Source organism: Barbatula barbatula (assembly GCF_947034865.1).
Source record: "Barbatula barbatula genome assembly, chromosome: 23".
Lineage (NCBI taxonomy): Eukaryota > Metazoa > Chordata > Actinopteri > Cypriniformes > Nemacheilidae > Barbatula > Barbatula barbatula.
Genome location: NC_136786.1, coordinates 16452342 through 16471718, shown reverse-complemented (window position 1 = coordinate 16471718; position 19377 = coordinate 16452342). Strand labels below are relative to the sequence as shown.

At 39.6% G+C, this 19377-nt stretch overlaps 1 protein-coding gene across 2 annotated transcripts in view; it reads right to left on the bottom strand.

The window, feature by feature from the left end:
* Positions 1-19377, bottom strand: part of dip2ca (disco-interacting protein 2 homolog Ca) — a 91867-nt gene that overhangs the window by 16824 nt on the left and 55666 nt on the right. For both annotated transcript variants that reach the window (XM_079487747.1, XM_079487748.1), the window contains exons 6-23: positions 14992-15126; positions 13675-13794; positions 13317-13514; positions 11464-11555; positions 11178-11288; positions 9892-10015; positions 8428-8537; positions 7041-7143; positions 6895-6959; positions 6691-6784; positions 6325-6444; positions 5553-5667; positions 3198-3337; positions 2897-3033; positions 2137-2345; positions 932-1046; positions 257-458; positions 25-134 (exon numbers count right to left, since the gene is read on the bottom strand). In XM_079487747.1, the coding sequence (XP_079343873.1) occupies positions 25-134; positions 257-458; positions 932-1046; positions 2137-2345; positions 2897-3033; positions 3198-3337; positions 5553-5667; positions 6325-6444; positions 6691-6784; positions 6895-6959; positions 7041-7143; positions 8428-8537; positions 9892-10015; positions 11178-11288; positions 11464-11555; positions 13317-13514; positions 13675-13794; positions 14992-15126 (2300 nt within the window). The remainder of the gene's footprint in view (positions 1-24; positions 135-256; positions 459-931; positions 1047-2136; positions 2346-2896; positions 3034-3197; positions 3338-5552; positions 5668-6324; positions 6445-6690; positions 6785-6894; positions 6960-7040; positions 7144-8427; positions 8538-9891; positions 10016-11177; positions 11289-11463; positions 11556-13316; positions 13515-13674; positions 13795-14991; positions 15127-19377) is intronic.

Here is a 19377-nt window from a genome sequence, read left to right as displayed (position 1 = left end):
GGCCCTGTGGTACCACACACACACCTTCCTTGCCTGATCATTGTCTTCGATTTGGCCCAGATCTCTGCCACTGGCTTGGGCGATCCTCTTCCCTGACACCAGGTTCCCCACCATCACAGAGGCAGGACCGATCTCTGCGGGAGCACCAGAAAGTACATCACTTACACAAACAAAACAAACCGAGTACAGCACACACACAGCATTCTGACAGCTCGTATTCTGTCTGACATCAGAGGTGACCTTGCGGCAGACAGACCTGGCTGTTTCTGTCGGGGTTTGGGCAGATTGGTGACGCAGGTGTGAGGGCACATTAGGACATTACAGGGATGCAGGGAGCCTTCCAAAAACAGCTGCTTGGTCTCCGACAGGTGGATTCCTCCCAGAGGCGTCTTGGGAAGGGTGTTAGCGGGCACCAGAGCCAAGCAAAACACCCCCACATTGTGGATGCTGTCTATCGCCTGCAGAACGAAACGTATTGGGTTGTCAGGTGAGGTTAAAAATAGACTTCAGAGCATCTGTAAGGAGCCGAGAAGAAGCTTCCAGTCGAGATCCGATGCGGGCGGTGACCTTTACCGGTGCCTCGGGGGGAACCGAATTACCAAACAGGAATTCAGGAAGCGGTGGGAAAAAAATACCGTATTTGCAAGATTAATGACCTGCAACAAAGGCCTGGAACGGAACCGTTTGAGTGTGTGACATTAAAGGCCAGCTTTTGTGCCCGAGTGCACCTTGTTATTATAAGTACTCTTATAAACTGCTGACAGAAAGTACGCAGGTCAAAAGGAGCATAATCTGTAATTGTTTGAATGTTGATTGGGGTTCCACAGCAATCAAGGTGACTCCCATTAGACTAGGTGTCAATGGTCAATCTTAAAGGGAGCGTGTCAAAAGGACATATCCCAGTAAGGGATCGTGTCAAACGAACACATACCTGTAAAACACGACTCATCCACTGGAAGCTGTCTTCCTCTGTGGAGTCCGGCCTCTGCTCGGCAACCACCACAATTCTCTCATCGTGCAGGACTGTGACGGAAAATACCGCTATCCTGAAGAAAAGAAATGTATTTAAAATCTACTTTTGATATTACATGGGAAACATTAACAGCTGCGAAAAAATCTTTTCTGAATTTACTTTTTTTATTTGTAGGTATGGGTAAAGGTAAAATTAACATTTCAGTTTCATTTTGTGAACTACTAGCAATATTTCTCCCAAATTTCCAATAAAAATTATCTTTCAATTTGCATTTATTGGAAGAAAATGAAAACCGGAGAATAACAGTAAAAATGCTCAAATACTGCAAAGAAAACTCGTTCATATTCACTTTTATGCAATACAACAGTAATATTTGTGTATTTAGGAAAAGTTAAAAAAAGATTTTCATGTGATAACCTGGATTTTTATCAAAGTTTTCGTGTGTCTTGTCATACTGTTAATCTTTCACATTGCTGTTGGATGACTTTACGTAACTCCCAAGGTTTGATCTTGTTCAAATTCAACAGACACTGGACTGGAATGACCACAATACATCTAGAAATGCAGATTCAATGAAAATTTTGAATGGTCTCTTATTTTTTCAGCACATCACACAGAATAGTGTTTTTCCAGCAAAAGTGGTTTCAAGAATTTATAGCTGTCATGAAGTTTCATTACAGTGGTATCATTTTCCAGCTATTAAAAATGAATAAATATTTTTTGCAAAGCAAACTAAACTTAAATACAGCATATTTCTTTATGACATCTATAAAAATATACTGCAAAATAATTTTGATATTTAGTAGTGGGGTTACAGATTTCTCTGTATACTTGAGCAATGACCATTTCTAACCTGTTCATTAAAAGCAATTCGTGAATAATGAATCAGACTTCTCATTGTTAACCTTTAATTTTTACTATAACACTTCTGATTCCTCACTCTTGAGTAAACCGAGATAATTCCACTCACACAACTGCAAAACAACAAGGTTAATACAGCACACAGACACACACCTCCTCACGGCGGCCACAGCAGGTGTTACATCTATTTAATTTACACTCTGCGTGTCCAAAGCAAACATGTCCACATGCTATTAATAGTAACCACCCCTTTGTGACGGAATACACAATGTTTGTTTGTTTTTAAGGCTTTTCATCCTCACCTGCCCCTGTACACAAACTTCATGGGCTCCACTGCCAGCGCTGTGGCAACGATATCGTCCGCATTGTGTCTTCGCCCACTCACCACCATCAGACCATCCATCTTTCCGCATACAAAGACCAGCCCACCCGGGCCGATGAACCCCAGCAGCCCCGTCCGGGTAAAGGGAAGCTCGCTGATCGGAGCTCCAGAGCTGGTCATGGGGAACACCTAAAAATGAGGAATAAACTACATATAAGGCCTAGATTTTTTTAAACTACCGTACAGTACTGTTTGTAAATCGAGGGTGTGTCCGCTTCAATCCACTTCTTGGTTTTTGTTAACTGCACTGCTCAAGGAGTCTTTTTATCTAGCACTGTCCCTTGGTCAATATTATTCTAGTCCACTAAACATTTGCTCCATGGAAACTCACAACGCATCATAGAAGCTTTTGGTTATCGTCAGTTCTGTTCCTTCAATCTGACAATGCCAGACAATTTGTTCAGGTGTATACACTTTCTTCAAGAGAAAAACAAAGATGGTTTCCGATAATTGTTTGTGAATGCTTTTAAACGCGTGTCATTTAGTTGTCTCAGACTCTGTATAAACTGGCCTTATAGAAAATGCTCCACAATTTTAGAGCAATTCGCCCCGAAAGCCAACGCCAAGGACTTTGATGATATGAACCTTTATAATCTGTCCGAGCAGAGGCCTGGAGAATTCTGGGTAAATGATTGCAATTAACTTCGGCCGAATCGATCTCGGCCTGATAGGACACAAACCTCAAAGGTGTTTTTTGTCATGCCCGACAGCCCGTAATACGACATTCCCGTGGCGATGGAACACACGCACAGCTCTCCGATCTCATCTGTTCGGCACAGCTGAGGAACTCCCTCTGGTTTGACCACACACATGAGAGCTGCACCGGGACAACGTCAATAAACACATTACACACTCAACACAGAGAAACACACACGGATGTTTTATTGCTGTGTCCTTTGATTAGATTTAGGGTTCACATAAGAAAACATTCGCGTTCGATCCATCAGTTTTTATTGTATACGTGTTTGTAAACGTGCGTACCTCCTGGCATGACGGTGCCCACGTCCTGCACGGTCAGTACAGACAAGCGCTCCTCCGAATCAACTCTGATCACACCGTGGCTCAATCCCTGCATGGAGAGAACCCCTCGACCCGGTGGCTGGTTGCTGTCATCAGTAGGCCTAAATCAAGAGATAAAACACCATCTCAGAGATATACCACTAAGGGCTTTAAAAGCTTTATGGCATTACGGTTAAATCTAGACTTGCAGTGTGACTCTAATGCAGTGTGAAGCAGAAAAATAAGCTGATTTGGTAGTTTTGAGGGACAGCACAAGCCCCGCCCCCACGTGTGTCTTAAGGTCAGCTGTGCATTCTTAAAGGAACCCCAAAATAAAAACCCTGTCATCATTTTTTCTCCCTCATGATGTTCAAAACCCAGATATGACTCTTTGTTCCGTGCAATACAAAAGTTGAGATTTTGTGAAATGTGTCCATACAATGGAAGTCAATGAGGGTCAACGTTGTTTGGTTACCAACATTCTTCAAAATATCTTCTTTTGTGTTCTGCACAAGAAAGAAAGTCTTGAAGAAAGGATGAGTGAATTATGAAAAGAACTTTCATTTTTGGGTGAACTGTCCCTTTAAAGAACCCGTTTTCTTGCTGTTTTTGAGGCTTTGATTATGTTTTTGGGTGCTTAACAATGGATGTTCATGTATCTAATTTTAAAAAACACTATATTACACATATTTCTAGTCTATTGTGCATCGCTGTCCCTCTTCTAACAAAACGACTGGATTTCCTCCGGTCTATATGAAGTCCCTCCTTCCGAAGCGCTCTTATTGGTAAAGCTGACCATGTGATTGGCTCCCCGCTTCGAGTGTGGTTGAAGATGTCCCACCCATACCACATCAGCAAGCTTCCGCTTCTCAGGCTGTTGTGATTGGTCGGTGCCCCTCTCAGTGAACGCGTATATATAAAGTTTGGCATCATCTTTACTTTATCAGTTAAAAACATGCGGATCGATCAAAGTGTAACAGAGGTCTGCTAGTGCATGTGCAAACGGCACTCTTTGTAAGAGATCGCTATTTATTCTCCTACTATAGCGAGGGAAATGACACCAGACCGAATGCCATCAGATCGGTTATATTAACACTAATAACAGAAGCGTTTGTTTTGCCTTTTTATATTGGATAATAAAACAAGCAGATTGACCAGGAGACATTTGCAAGCAGGACTTCACAGGACGTTTCATAGAAGTGTTTTAGAGTTATGCGCACAAACACACAATATCAGTGTATTACAGCTTTCAAAGCCGATTTTAAAGTCACGGAAGCTGTTACGCCCTTTTTTGGTATTAAAAGCACTCGGAACAGTGACATCATGTACCCAGGAAGTAAAGGGCTGTAGTCCGATTCCAGCCGTTCTCTGTAGTCCTTAAAAAGCGAATTCTGTTAAAGACAATACATCTGTTTATGCTCTAACAGCAACATTACACGCAAACTAAAGGTTGAAAATGCAATCGCAGGGAACGGGACCTTTAAGATTTATGTCAAGTGTAATTATAATATGTGAATTACTTTATATCCAATGATCTAAAACTCTGAAAGTGAGGTAATGCTTGAGATACATTAAATCCGAGAAGGAAAATTATTACCGAAGTGAAAAACATTCTGTTGACCACATGGACCAACCCAAACCCATTAAAAATGTGTGTGGGAGTGAAAAACGAGCTCACTCGCAGTTTGTTTTTTACATCTGCGAGTGACAAATAACATGATGTCATTTCCTTCGTGACAAAAACAGCACTAACTTATCGCTGCTCGACTTTGGAACGACTTTTTCCTCTGACTTCACTGGATTGAGATGTTTTCATTAACGCCACTAGACTAACAGAATGCTCTTTTATTAGACTTCACTTTTGGTTCAGATTCACAAATCTGTTCTCATCCATAAACTGTCACGGGAGAGAGAGAGAGAGAGAGAGAGGGTCTGTAAAAACGTCCTGCAAACAGAACTTAATCCTGTGGAATGAAAACCATATGCTCTGCATTCTGTCACCGGGTTCGATTCGGTCACAAAGCAAAGATGTCAGGACTAGTCAGAGCTGTAATTACGGAGACGGCCTAAAAAAACATTATTTTCTGGTAAATGGTTTTGGAAAATTGCCTCGAACACCTCTAGTTGATCCATCAACTTCATTCAGGCTGTCTGACCGGTTGAAGCGGGACAAATATGCTTTCTGTCCATATTTCAGTAATTGTTGTGATTCTTTGGATTGAGAACCTCAGGAAAGAAGGAAGGAAAGTACAAAATGTTCAGTATTGGAGTGCGAGTCTGGTTATGAGGTGACGTTACGGGGTAAATGAGCGGTCAGTGTGTCAGCACTCCACCCACCTCCTGATAGCCACAGTGAGGGCTTCAGCTGAGCTAGCACACGGACAGATGACCTCCGGCCGCAGACCTTTGCTCTGGAAGACATTGAGGAACGCATCACATGATGAGATGGACCCTGCGGAGGAACAGAGGGAACATTACGCACCATGTCGTGCATTTAAAACAGCTTTCACTTTTAAAAGTATTACTCTGTAGGGTACAATGGGAACATTGGGTTTGAATTGTTTTCTTGCAAGTGTTTGTGTTTGAGCTGTGAATCTTAAAGCATGTCTAAATCAAACTGCTTTTTTCATTTATCTCAAATGAGAAAAGTAAATCATGATATAACCCATTTAGAGTACTTTAACATTTTCATTTCTCATCTTGCTGGCAGATTTAGTTATATTTATCTTTACTATATCAAACTGGCACCTTTTTGGCCTTTTAACTGACTCATCAGTTCTGGGTATATACAGTGTATATATATATATATATATATATATATATATATATGTGTACATTTCTATTATATAATATGGTTTTCCAGGCTGCTTAGCAAGTAACCAGCTGTGTAAACCTCAATTGGTTCCTGAGACAGACAGAGATGTAGAAGAAAAGAGAGAGAAAGATCTGTATCACATACAGTGTTTTCTTCTGTTTAAAATGAAAGTTTTTTAAATACATTTCAAATTATTATATTTCAAAGACTATTTTAATTTTGCAGCGTCAAACTGACTGAATAAAAATAGTGCGTGGTCCCTTTAAATAACCGGAGCAAGATAATTAAGCTCACATGGGTTGGATCCGTCTGCGATCACCAGCATGCGCAGAGACCCCAGATTGATGTCCCTCTGATCTCGGTGAGCGACCAGAGCCCAGTGCATGTCTCTGGACTTCACACAGGCCACTTTAGCTATACACACAGAAAATAAAAACAAATTTATTATATCAATCACAGGAACAGCCATCTGCTTGGACATGAAAAAGCATATCACTGACACCACATCACCTGTTACGGTGACTTGAGTTACAAAGTTCTCTAAGTATTCACAGATATCATATTTGGTGTAATGCAAGTAGTTTTTGTGATAATAAAAATATCATTATGTGAATATGATATACTTGTATTGATTAGTGGTATTATCTCTAACTGACAGACCTTTATATTGACACACTTTCTGGATCCAGGACAGAGGATTGACCTTCATCAGGGAGTAGGGAATGCTGATCACATGCATCATGTTCATGACGCTCTGTGTGAAACAGGAAGTGACACATTACACGCTGTGGAACTGACATATTACACGGTTCCACCTGCAACTTCAGATTTGTTCACATTCATATTTGCAAAGGGATAACTTACTGTAAGGATGCCGTGCCACAAACCCACATCCTTTTTAAAATCCAATACATTCACTATGATTTCAGCTGAAACGCAGAGGAAGCAGACAGTTTTACCATGTGATGTTACGATAAGGGAAGAATCTGTGTAATAAAGTGTTTATTCACCTTCTGTGTATCCACAAGACTGTGTTAGAGCTTGGCAATGTGTAAGAAGTGCGATCCGTGTCACAGTCACACCCAAAACACTCCCATCTTTACAGGTCTTGTACTGTAAACCATTACACACACAAAACATTAAATACATGTCAATTATCGACACGAACATCAACATATTACATTACTTCACAAACAATGTTGTCATGGCCAGTAATGCAATCTACTGTAATGGTGGATCTAATGAAAATTGTTGAGAATGTTTCAGATTGTATTTGAACCTGAATCCAAATATAACAATTATTGCTCAATAACAAAAAAATATCAATATTAATAACAAATAAAATGTAATCAATAAATCTTAAAATGTATTAAATTATTAAAAAAATATTTTTAATAAAAAAACTATGCTGCATCTGGGCATTTTTCTTTTGTTTTTATTTTTAATCCCCATCATTCTTCTCGTCGGTCTCATGTAATGTAACAAAAATGACTGTGACAAAATATTTGTTACTAAAAAAACTGTAGTAAGTATTAAATATTTCAAATATTTTAATAACATGTCAATATTTTCTCACATTACACGAAGGAGATCAAATGTTGCACGTTATGAGCTTGAGAATTTAATATGAAAAATGTGCTTTGTCATATTAAGATAAGTACAAAAATGCATGTTTCCAAAACACACATATATATACATATATATACATATACATACATATACATACATATACATACATATACATACATATACATACATATACATATATATAATACTGCATTTATTATATAATATGTATATATACTTTCTAAATAAATGAATGTATAAGAAAAATCTAATATGCATTCTTGTATAAGCCGAACATGTTCTTGACAGGTTTTGTGAGAAGAACATTCACAGTATAGCAGCCTGCTATTGTGTGTACAGTAAAATGGAGGGCAAACATCGCCCCTGTGTCCCGGATACCCGTCACACGCCCACTTTGCATAAACTCTCTATTTCTGGGATCTGTTGAGGAGCGTTGAGACTCGCTCAAAACTGGTTCAATAACACGAGACCAGCCCATCTCCAGCATCATCTCCTACATGAGCCCCGTTTCCCAATTAAACAAACATGAATCATTTATCGTCCATTATCCAGCGGCTCTCTAATGGAGAACTGCAGGGCCCGGCGTGCTGACAGGAAATATTGATTTGTGTGCCTGAGTAGGGCACGAGACATGCAATTTATCCACTGATCAGAGATCATTAAACAATTAAAGTGGCTCGGGAGGGGCAACGTTTGACAAAACTTGCTTCTGGAGTATTTTGTGTACGGCATGTAAAGTGATATTTCCATTACGGTCTTAATTTCATGGTTTGGATGTATTACGGAAAAAAACAAAATTCAAGTCTTCACCTCTATGTAAGCTGTGTCATTATTTGCATCTTTGATGTGAGGGAACCAATCACGTGGCGGCTTGGACAGGTGTTTGGATTCCGTGACGAACCAAAGCAGCTTTGGCCATCCTGATGGGTGGGACAGATAACACATCATCACATGAATATTCACACGGCCTATTAATATTCATACAGCTCAATGACTCAACCTTGACTATCATTACCATTAGAAGTGGTAATGAGCATTCAAAAGAATTACGGCGTCCAGCTTAATTACTGCTGGTGTCTTTTCCCCCGTCTCTGGTTAAATTAAAATCCTCTTGAGGCTTCTTAATCATTACAACAATATCGCAGACTCATTACATCGACATTTTCTATTTATACCCCCTCTCATTTTACTGAGGCCCAGACATGACCAAAAACGCTGACTCCTGGTAGTCTCGCTTAGATAACATAATAAAGCCTATCGTTCTCTTAATTATTTTTTGCCGGTCCATACATAACTATTCAAACTTTCTGAACACAACCTGATATCAGACTGCATGCCCATGGCCTTTTACTGACCAATATATACAAAAAAGGCGCTAAAACACCAAAGCCAATATTTCTGTATATGTTTTTAGGCGACTCCAATTCCAGTCAGACTGATACAAAACTTGCCATTCCTACTCCTGGATGAAGTTTTGAATGATGTAGACGGTACTTTGTTGGTAAATAAATGGTTTTGAGGATGAAATAGTCAGCACGATCTTTGCAAGATGCTCCGACTTTTGTTGGCGGTGTTGATAACAAATAAACTTCATATTATACGAGTCAAATTATATATATTTGCATTGTGAGAAATAATCATAATTTATACTTTTAGACAGACAGAAATTTGGATTACAAAGCTCCCACACACATATCTGCTTTTTGTCAACATTTTTTGTAATGCTAGTTATGGACAGAGATAGCGAAGCAATAATTTTTAAAACTTTTTGGTAACACGTTCCATAAAGCCTTTGTGTATAATGCATTATAAAGTGAATAAATTAAATGATATGATGCATTATAATTGTTCATAAAGTGTGTTGTAATACATGAAATGTATAAATATAACCAAATTAAAAAAAGATCAAGTGTAACAATTGATTAGTGTTCTAATAAATTACCTGTTGTTACAATTATTCATAATGCATTTCAATACATTATAAGGTGCATTACAAGGCATAACTCGTACATTAAAACTACTTTTATAATGCATTATACATATGCTTTAAGTAAAGTGTTACAGAGTTTTTCAGTTTTTCCTTTTGGCATTAAGTATTACAGATAAACCTTAATAGCCTTTTTTTAAGCCCTACTCTGATTGGTCACTTTACATGTCAGTTAAACAGTCTCTTGCTGAGGGCGGCTCTTCACCGGATTAAGCCAAAATTGGGGCTGCGTGAGATTATAGACTTCCGTAGATCACTTAAACAGAGTCCTGCATTAACAGACTGACCTTTGAACTGTGGAATTTCCCCGGTGGGTCCCTTTGGAAGGCCTTTGTGGCAGGCGTCACTGGTCAGAGCCACAGTTACCCCACAGCTGCCCAGAAGAAAGCCGATCTGTTGGCTGCCTGCATCCTAATACACACACACACACACACACACACACAGAGAGACAGATCAGCGAACATCCATCATCAGTACAGCAGAAAAATACACTGCAGGCTTCTGACACTCGACTTATTACAAACACCACAAATGATGCTGACTCATAAAACCATACTGTGAATAACTCCTTCGCGAGTGTCAAAATCACCTCTTTCTTAGAAATGTCAATTTCCCATTTTAAACTGCATCAGGGAAATACCCAAACTCCTTTCTTTCATTAACAACAAAGTACGAAGGTATTACGTTCTCTGGACAAACATTTTCCTCATTCCAGAAGCCTAATACTCAAATTCGAAAACAATTTCATTTCATTTGAACTCTAAAGGTTAAACCACATTCAGTAACTGCACCCTGATAGCACTTTTTTGTGCAGTTAGGCTATAAAGTTAAAAATGCAGAAAAACACCCAGGTGCTTCTGAACTGGACGGACGTTTATTGGTTCCTGAGGTTCTCGGCATGCAGAGGAAGCCAGAGAGTGTTCTGCCAGTTTCCAGGTCTTTCCTGGAATTTCTGAGGTGAAGATGGATCGGGCTGATCCTTGCCAAAGCGCCGCCTCTCTTTCTACCACTAAAATTTCAACATACATTCATCTGCCACGAGCTCCGCTCTGATTTGTTTAACCTGACATTTAGAAAAGATAACGCATCTTAAAATAGACTACAATATTAACAAGCCATTCAGATGTTTCCACAAGACCTTTAGTCTTTGGACATGAATAATAAATACATGTAATATCTTGCTGCTTTAAAGATTGTCAATTTGACGCTTGACATCAGCGATATAGAGGATTGTGAGAGGCTCTATGCTGTTAAAGTGACTGTTCACCCAAAAATATTTCATCATTTACAAACCTGTGTGACTTTCTTTCTTCTACAGAAACACAAAAGAAGATATTTTGAAGAACGTTGGTAACCAAACAACACCGGCCCCCGTTGACTGCCATCGTATGGACATTTCTCAAAATATTTGATTTTGTGTTACACAGAAGAAAGAATCATATACAGGTTTTTAAACAACATGAAAATAGTTATCCCTTTAAAGGCCAATCTTGTGACCCTAAGCAAATCATTCAAGTTTTCCATACACACGGTTTAGGGCGTCCATATTGTCACATTATATTTAGATTCTCACCTTTCTGGTAAGTGGCACTTCAATGGGTACGGGCACCACCTCTGCCAGCAGACAGCCATAGAAGGCGACCATAAAGGCGGCTGGATCGTTGTTTGGGAACACAAGGGCCACCTGCTCATCGAATGATAAGAGAATATGTGTGAATGACACAAGAATGATTGTGGAACGCTGTCGATTACCACTGACAATAATGTCCAACAAATTGTGAAAGTTCATAAACAAATTTGTGTACGGAACTACACATTAAATTGTAAAAAATTGAGGTTCTGGTCATGAGCAAACTCACCCGGTCTCCCGGCCGGACCATGGGCTCCTGCTTGGTGCCTAGTTTGTGGAGAATGTTGTAAGCTACTTTTATGCTCCGAGACCACAGTTTGCCTGTGTGGAATAAAAAAAACGATATAAGTATATTTAAATAAGATCTTATGTTCATCTCAGTCAACCAAGTAAACCTGCATTGCAAAAGTAAAGTTCACGGCGAAAAGGTTTAAGAAAAAGGTCAGGCTAAGAGAAAATATTCATTCAGTTTTATTGCATCTTTGTGAGTCACACGCTGGCATTTCATTACTGGGTATTGTTTGTCCTGCTGAATTTTGTACCTGACGTTATCTGTATTTAACTCTTGAGTATGGAGGGTGTTCTGGAGGGTGCGCACGACATGCGTTCAGTGTGAAGTTCATTACTCTTTTGATTTGGGGAAGGGATTTTAACCAGCTGAGGTGTGGATTGATGTTCCCCTGTGGGTTCTGAAACAACCACCGCCATTTCTTGTCAAGAGATGTCTTGGATCACACAGCATGTGTGGAGGGAAAGTGAGGAGGGAAAGAGGTCTGGTTGTGTGTATTGGTCTGGGCTTTAGCGTTCCTGATGAGTCAACTGTGTCTGCCTGTATGTGTGTATGTGTGTGTGTGTATGATGCTCAGGCGTGATAATCATTGACAGCTTGATGATCATTTTCACTCTCCAGAGAAAAGAAGAGATGGAGAAATAATTAACCAACCACTACAACATACACACAGCAAACCCTTCTACACATTCTCACCCGTGAAGTCTCACCAGCAAGCTCAATGAGAAATCAGATAATATGCTGGAACCACACACACACACACACACACACACAAACTGCACAACACCAAACAAGCATTGTATTGTAATGATCTGCCTCTCAAAGTAAACTTTGCCAAATAAAACAAGACAAACTGATATACATTAATAGTATAATCAGTAGCCTCAAATAGACAACTGTAGTTATATACAGCTACACTACCATAACGCTGTACTTCTTTAAGAGGAATGGGAAGTAGACTGCAGTTACACATGGCTATATTACTGTATAGCTGTAGTTATATGACTATACAGTATCAATGTATAGCTGTAGTTATATGACTATACGGTATCAATGTAAAGCTGTAGTTATATATGACTATATTGAAGTATAACTGTTGTTTTATAAGAGTGTATAAAGGAAAGAGTGCAGGTATATAAGAGTATATAATAGAAAGACTGTAAATGTCTATATTCCTATATAGCTGTAGTTATGCAAGAATAAATAATATAATACTGCAGGTATATTCGAATATATAATAGAAAGATGGTATACGGTTATATTACTGTATAGCTGTCATATATAAGAGTATATAATAGAAAGACTGTATATAGCTTATATTATTTAGCTATACAGTAATAAAGACTGCAGGTATACAAGAGTATATAATGGCTGTATATACTGTATAGCTGTCGTTATATAAGAGTATATAAAAGAAAAACTGCAGTTAAATATAAGAGAATATAATAGAAAGACTGTATAATGCTATATTACTGTATAGATGTAGTTATATGAGAATAAATATTTTATAGACTGCAGGTATATACGAATATATAATAGAAAGACGGTATACGGTTATATTACGGTTGTTATATAAGAGTATATAATAGAAATTCTGTATACGGCTATATTACTGTATAGCTGTAGTTACATAAGAGTATATAATACAAATACAGCAGTTATACATAAAAGTATAATAATAGAGAGAGTGTAAATGGCTATATTACTGTAAAGCTGTCATTATATAAGAATGTGTAATAGAAAGACTGCAGTTATATATGGCTTTATTACTGAATGGCTGTAGTTATATATACCGTAGGTAAGGACGTATAGTGGTTTGCCATTGGTGTCCATGGTGGTCAGGCAAGGTGCTTTGGGCGAGATGGTACCCCAACGTTGCAGCGCAGCTTCCAAAGATGGCGGCCAATTAGTGACCACTCCCAGTGGGTCCCCTCGAATGGTGACCATCTGAGCGCCCTCCGGCCGCGGCTGGTTAGGGTCGGGCTGCTGGACTGAATGACGCAAGTAAAAAGGGGAAACGCATTCAATACAGAAGCAAAGAATCATATTTACAGTAGAACTGGATGATGATGATAATTCAGGCGAGCAGTGTTTCGAAGAGCTTGTAGCATCATCCCTCAGCAAAACTCAATGATGGAGTCAAACACATACCTTCAAGGAGCTCCTCGAAATCATCAACAAAAAACTCTCGGAGCGGTGGTCGCCTGGGTTGCTTCAGCGTGTTCACAAGCTGCTGGATTTTAGCCGAAACGCGACTGCTCACCGGAACGCCTGTGGAGCGCAAACACCACATGAATCTACGAAAATCACACAGAACCCCTAAAAACAAATGTTGTCTTTCATATACAGACCCTATCACAAAGACCAAGGTGGTCATCTACTGTACTGTACCTGACCTGACACACACACACTCGGGTTCAAAGCATTGGCCTTAATTAACTGATTAGACAGATGGCCGAATGCACACAATGAAGATGTTTCTACACCCTGCTGCTGTGTTTACTTCCTCATTCAACACCTCAATTTTCATCTTAGCCCTAACAAATCAATTTTACAAACATTATTGATTAATGCCTCTGACAGATGCGGGAGAAGGAGGCCTTCAGGGGCGTCCCCAAGAGATCAAATTAAAGCGCAATAATATGAGAGTGGGATCAATGCCCTCAATCACAGCTTCAACACACAAGACCCATCAACACAGATATCAGCTCTGAGCCCTGCGGCGCGAGCTGTTTATCATCTGAGCTTCTGAGCTGTTGTGGTGGGGAATATTAAACTCAAACTGGTGAAACACGCACTGGGTTTTCTTGGCCTTGAAACTTAATAACGTACTCACAAATTAGGCTGTAATTTGCAATACCAGATTTTCACAACATGCTTATTATTGGCAAAATAATTCACAATAATGATATTTTAACAATATTTCGTGACTACAGTACTCTTTTATATTTATATGGGCAATTTGGTGCTAATTTCAACCTTGCCATTCGGTTATTTAGTGGCTTAAATACCCATGTGAGGTCTCTTCTACAGATTTTATGGCATTTTTTGTTCACAGTTAAAGCATGATTTTCCATAGCCAGGTTAGTGCCAATTACAGATTTTCTTGAATATCGTACAACCCACAATATACCCATCCTGAAAAAACACACCAACATTTCAGCTATTTATCTAGTCTGAGCCAAACCACAGATTTTCATCGTTTTTTAACATGAAAGATGCTTTTCTCTGCTATAAACTAACTATATGCGCAACTCTAACAGAATCGAAGCAAAGTCTAACAGCAGTAAATATATAATTTACACTATTTAACTTGTGGTTTTGATTCCCAGGAAACGCATACTAATAAAAAGATATTAAATGCATTTTGGATGTGTCTCACAAACACAAACATCCTTTATATTTTCATCTAGATGTATCTTTATTTCAGAACCAAATATAGTGTAACTAAATAAACCTCATCCTTACCATCTCCAGTCTCCATCAGTTCAGCGTTGCCATATTTGGGCGTGGTTCTGGGCACGGTGGACACCTGCGGCCTCTCTACCTGAACGGGATGTTCTGAGGTGTAAGTGGTGACATCCGGAGGAGCCGAATGATTCTCTGGGTTTGGGAAGATGAGGAGAGGTGGTTCATTCAAGCCTCTGATAACTAATCGACACACCGTTTACAAGTTTACAAAACAAGAACAGAGGGAGGAATCAGACAGGAAGTGGTTTTGAGGAAAACATGCAACACGAGAAAACAAAAGACACAGAGAAAGGCTTTTTCTTCCTCTCTGTAATTAAACTTTGTTACTTCCACCCGGCGAGTCCTCTGGGGTTCTCGCTCAACGTTTTCCCTCCCTCTCCGATCATAAATCCTCGGCTGTCTGTAGCCTCATTCTCATTTTGCTCAGAACCGCCGAAATGAATGTCGTTGCTGAAACGTCTCTTTCATGTTTTGTGCCTTTGGCCGGTGCATATTATATAATTATGATGCTGCTGTGAAGATGATTCTGTGGACCGTCAACTAAATACATGTCAAATACCGTTTTTTTCTATCATCACAAACGGCAAATGTCGGCGGGTGCTCTAAAAGCTCATAAAGTGACACAAGTTTCCTTCCATTACATCTTGCTCCAATCGAGCGCTCCGAGAGAAATAACCGGCCGTTTGAAATTTAGACTCGGGGAATGAGAAGAATGCCAATGAGGGGACTCGATTTCTCCTCTACCAGAAGACACCTAAAATGGCCCTGACAGAAACGGCAGAAACGGCCGTCATGACCAAGGACGACACAGTCAAAGGCTTTCAGCTGCGTAGCTTTAGTTCTGCCAAACTGCTTTTCAATGTAATAAAACTTTACTCTGACAGATCCCAGGAGCTTTCCTGACTGATATAATTCATTGATACCAAAACTAGATTATTACAAAAGAGTATATCAACGCTACACTTCCTATAAATGGGAATTAGATATAAATGCAACTGAAGGATTCTTTTTTATTTCTAAAAGTTTTAGTCACTTTTATTTAAAATGACATTTTATTTATGAAACAATTTGCATGAACCAAATCCTATTAATGGATCTTGATTGCCTTCAAAACCATATGCAGGGAAACCGATGAAAAACAGTGTCTTGAGTGAGCTTTACAGATTTAGAGGTTGTTTCAAGAGAGAAAGAGAGAGAGAGATACCGCTTGTCTAAATCTTGCCAAGTACAGAAGGAGACTGACTGAGGACACAAGTCCAACGGGGCACAACCCCTGGACTGGACATCCATCCACTATTACCACTAATCTCTGCTCCTCTACTGCCTCCCGTTCTGCCTCCCTGCCCCGTACCGTCCCTTGTATCTTGCCTCTTTCTCCTCAACCAGCCTCCTGGCTCATATTTTACCTCGCTTCCCGCCTCATCGCTCGCCTCCCTGCCTCATCTGCTGCCTTTATCATCAGGGACGAATGTAAGAGAAAACACCCAACAGCTAGAAGCCTTGCGTAACACGCTAAAAATAACCCAGGCCTAAACTCCCTCTTTCTCTCAATCTCTCACTCTCTCTCCACCCCAACACATCTCTTCGGTGACACGAACACTAATGTGTTGGAAAAGGAGTTTCCTCAAAGCCCAGAGGTGCTCGTAGCAAGACAAATAAAAATGATATCTTGCGTCACAAGAGGGAAACTGCTGGCGAACGTGCGTCACTGAGACATGAAGAGTCTGACAAACAGCAGTCAAGAGGGATGCGTAAGAAATACTGGCATTTCAGTTTTTTTTTTATGTTAGTCAAGTATGATTGCCACGTAATCTTAAGTAAATGTAATAGTTGGTTTTGGTGCTGTTAAATTGATAAATCGTAACTTACAGTACATGTAAATATAAATACACACACATAATGTACACATAAAAAGATATACATTTATATTAAACATAACAATTATAATATGTATAATATAAATATATATTACACGTATTTCTTAAATATATTCATGTATGTGTATTTATATTAATCATGATTCACTGATTTGACAGTCCTGTTTTGTTTATTTAGTGTGCCCACTTTTGTCTTAAAATTACTAAATCATCACAACAAAAATAACATTATTGCTATTATAAAGCCAAGGAAATTGCAACGGTTGTACAAAAACACGAAGCATTTTACATTTATGACTTCCTTACATTATACTATACATTATTGAAGGTCAACACAACTCACAACATCTAATAATCATGCATTTCTAACAGATATATAAAGACGGATCACACACTGACAGCTGAAGGACTAGCTCACCCAACAATGAAAGTTTTGTCATCATTTACTCACCCAAAGCCATAGAAGAGGGTGATTAAACCATGACTGAATTTTAATTTTTGAGTGAACTGTCCCTTTAACACCGTGTCTACACCAAACACATTTTAAACTTCCAATGGGTTCTAAAGTCTTTTGTCATGTCGCATCTTGCCGGTCGCGTCAGGTGTAGACACGGTGTAAGGACACGAGGAGCGAGCAACACACAAATAGAACGAAAGACGAACGAATCACGAACGAATCATCTAAAAGCAGACGTTTACGATGAATAAAAAACTGTAATATTAAGAAAAAACAACCTACACAGTCACTATTCAGACAGACTGTATCTCAAAAATTGTTGATGAAAAATCCCTTTCACCATTTTACTGCACACAGTAGCTGATGTTCACACACACACGATCATAAACTTCACAGTACGCAACTCCAAACACAAACACACCGAGGGGTCCGGTCAGCCCCCGCACTCCAGAAATAACCACACGGAGAACACAAAGACGTCAAAGCAGTCTAAATGATCGGACGATGGGGGTCAGTGTCGTGTTTGTGTGAAGTTGTGTGTTTGAATTTGGGGGGCGTATACTGACCATCCGACTCCAAGGGCGGCGGCCAAAGAAGATCGGACCCGAACTCGCAGGAGCGCCGCAGCGAGTTTCCGTTCTCTGCTAGGCTGAGCATAGTTTTCCTCTTCAACGAGAGGTGAGCGATCGGCCCTGGATGGGGAAGGGAGGAGGGGAGAACCAGAACCTTAGAACCGTCCGCTTCCTCGCTGACCGCGGGCATGGATGGGCGGGAGGGACGGGGCTGATGAGCTGAGCATGGACGGCGCCATGATCCCGACAGAGTGCCGGGCACTCTGACATCTTGCATGGAGAGGGAAGGGGTACGAGGAAGGTGGATATGATTCAGCATTCCGGCAGGAGCGCCCACAGTTCATACACACTGCCATGTTTCTCCCGAATTCGCCAAAAACAAACAAAACAGGACAATCGTTTGGAGGAACGACCTGCACAATACTCTCGGAAATGCTGCACGGAAAAAAGTGTTTGTCCTAGAGAGATATTAATAATCCAGGACGTGTTCTAAAAAAAGTGTCCAGCTCTCTTGAGGTTCGCGGTCTGCTTTTAGATGGTACCATAACATTATAACGCGGGAGGAACTAATAGGAAGTGAACGCAGGTTGGTTGAAAACACAAAAAATACAGACAGAGGGAAATAAAAGAGGAACGGGAAACAGGGGTAGAGCGTCGAGAACAGAATCAAACCATGAAGAGAACTTAAAAACAGACAGAGGACGGGATTGAACAGGATGGAGCGAAAGAGATGAGTTTCCTTCATCTGGCTTTGAACTTCACCACAGGGTTCTCCCAGATAACATCACGGCTCTATTAATACACTAGTGTTCATTATTTAGCCACAGTCCACAACATTAAGCCCTCTGGAAACACAAGGTTCGTGAGGCTTTTAAAAATGAGGCGTCTTTCTTTGGCCTCCGAGGTGGAGGAGGGGAGAGTGGCTGTAAAAATGTTCATCTTCCTGTTGCGTTCTCCGTTTACATTTCAAATCGTCTGGATAGATTTAACATCTGTGCGACACAGGCTAGTCCAGACTACTTTGAAGAGAAAAAGAGGACGTTTGTTACCGCCTCTGTGTATTTGAGTGCGTTAGGTTTGTCCCTTCAGGGCTCAACAATAACTTTTTTTGGGCTACATATATATATATATTCAACTCAATTTTATTTATATAGCGCTTTTCACAATTTGCATTGTTCCAAAGCAGCTTTAATATATACTATGTGTATATATACATATACACACACACACACACATAGTATATATTTAAACTTCTTTTAATTAAAAAAAATTATAATTTATATGTAAAATTAGCAATAATAGAATACCACAATATTTTTCATACATTATATATATATATATATTTTTTCATTATTTTAACAACATTTTTTACATTATATACATAATGTACTGAATTTTAGATGACATTATATATATTTTTGGCCACTTAAATTATCTTAAAATAGGTTAAATGTTTAATAAAAAAACAAAATGTTTT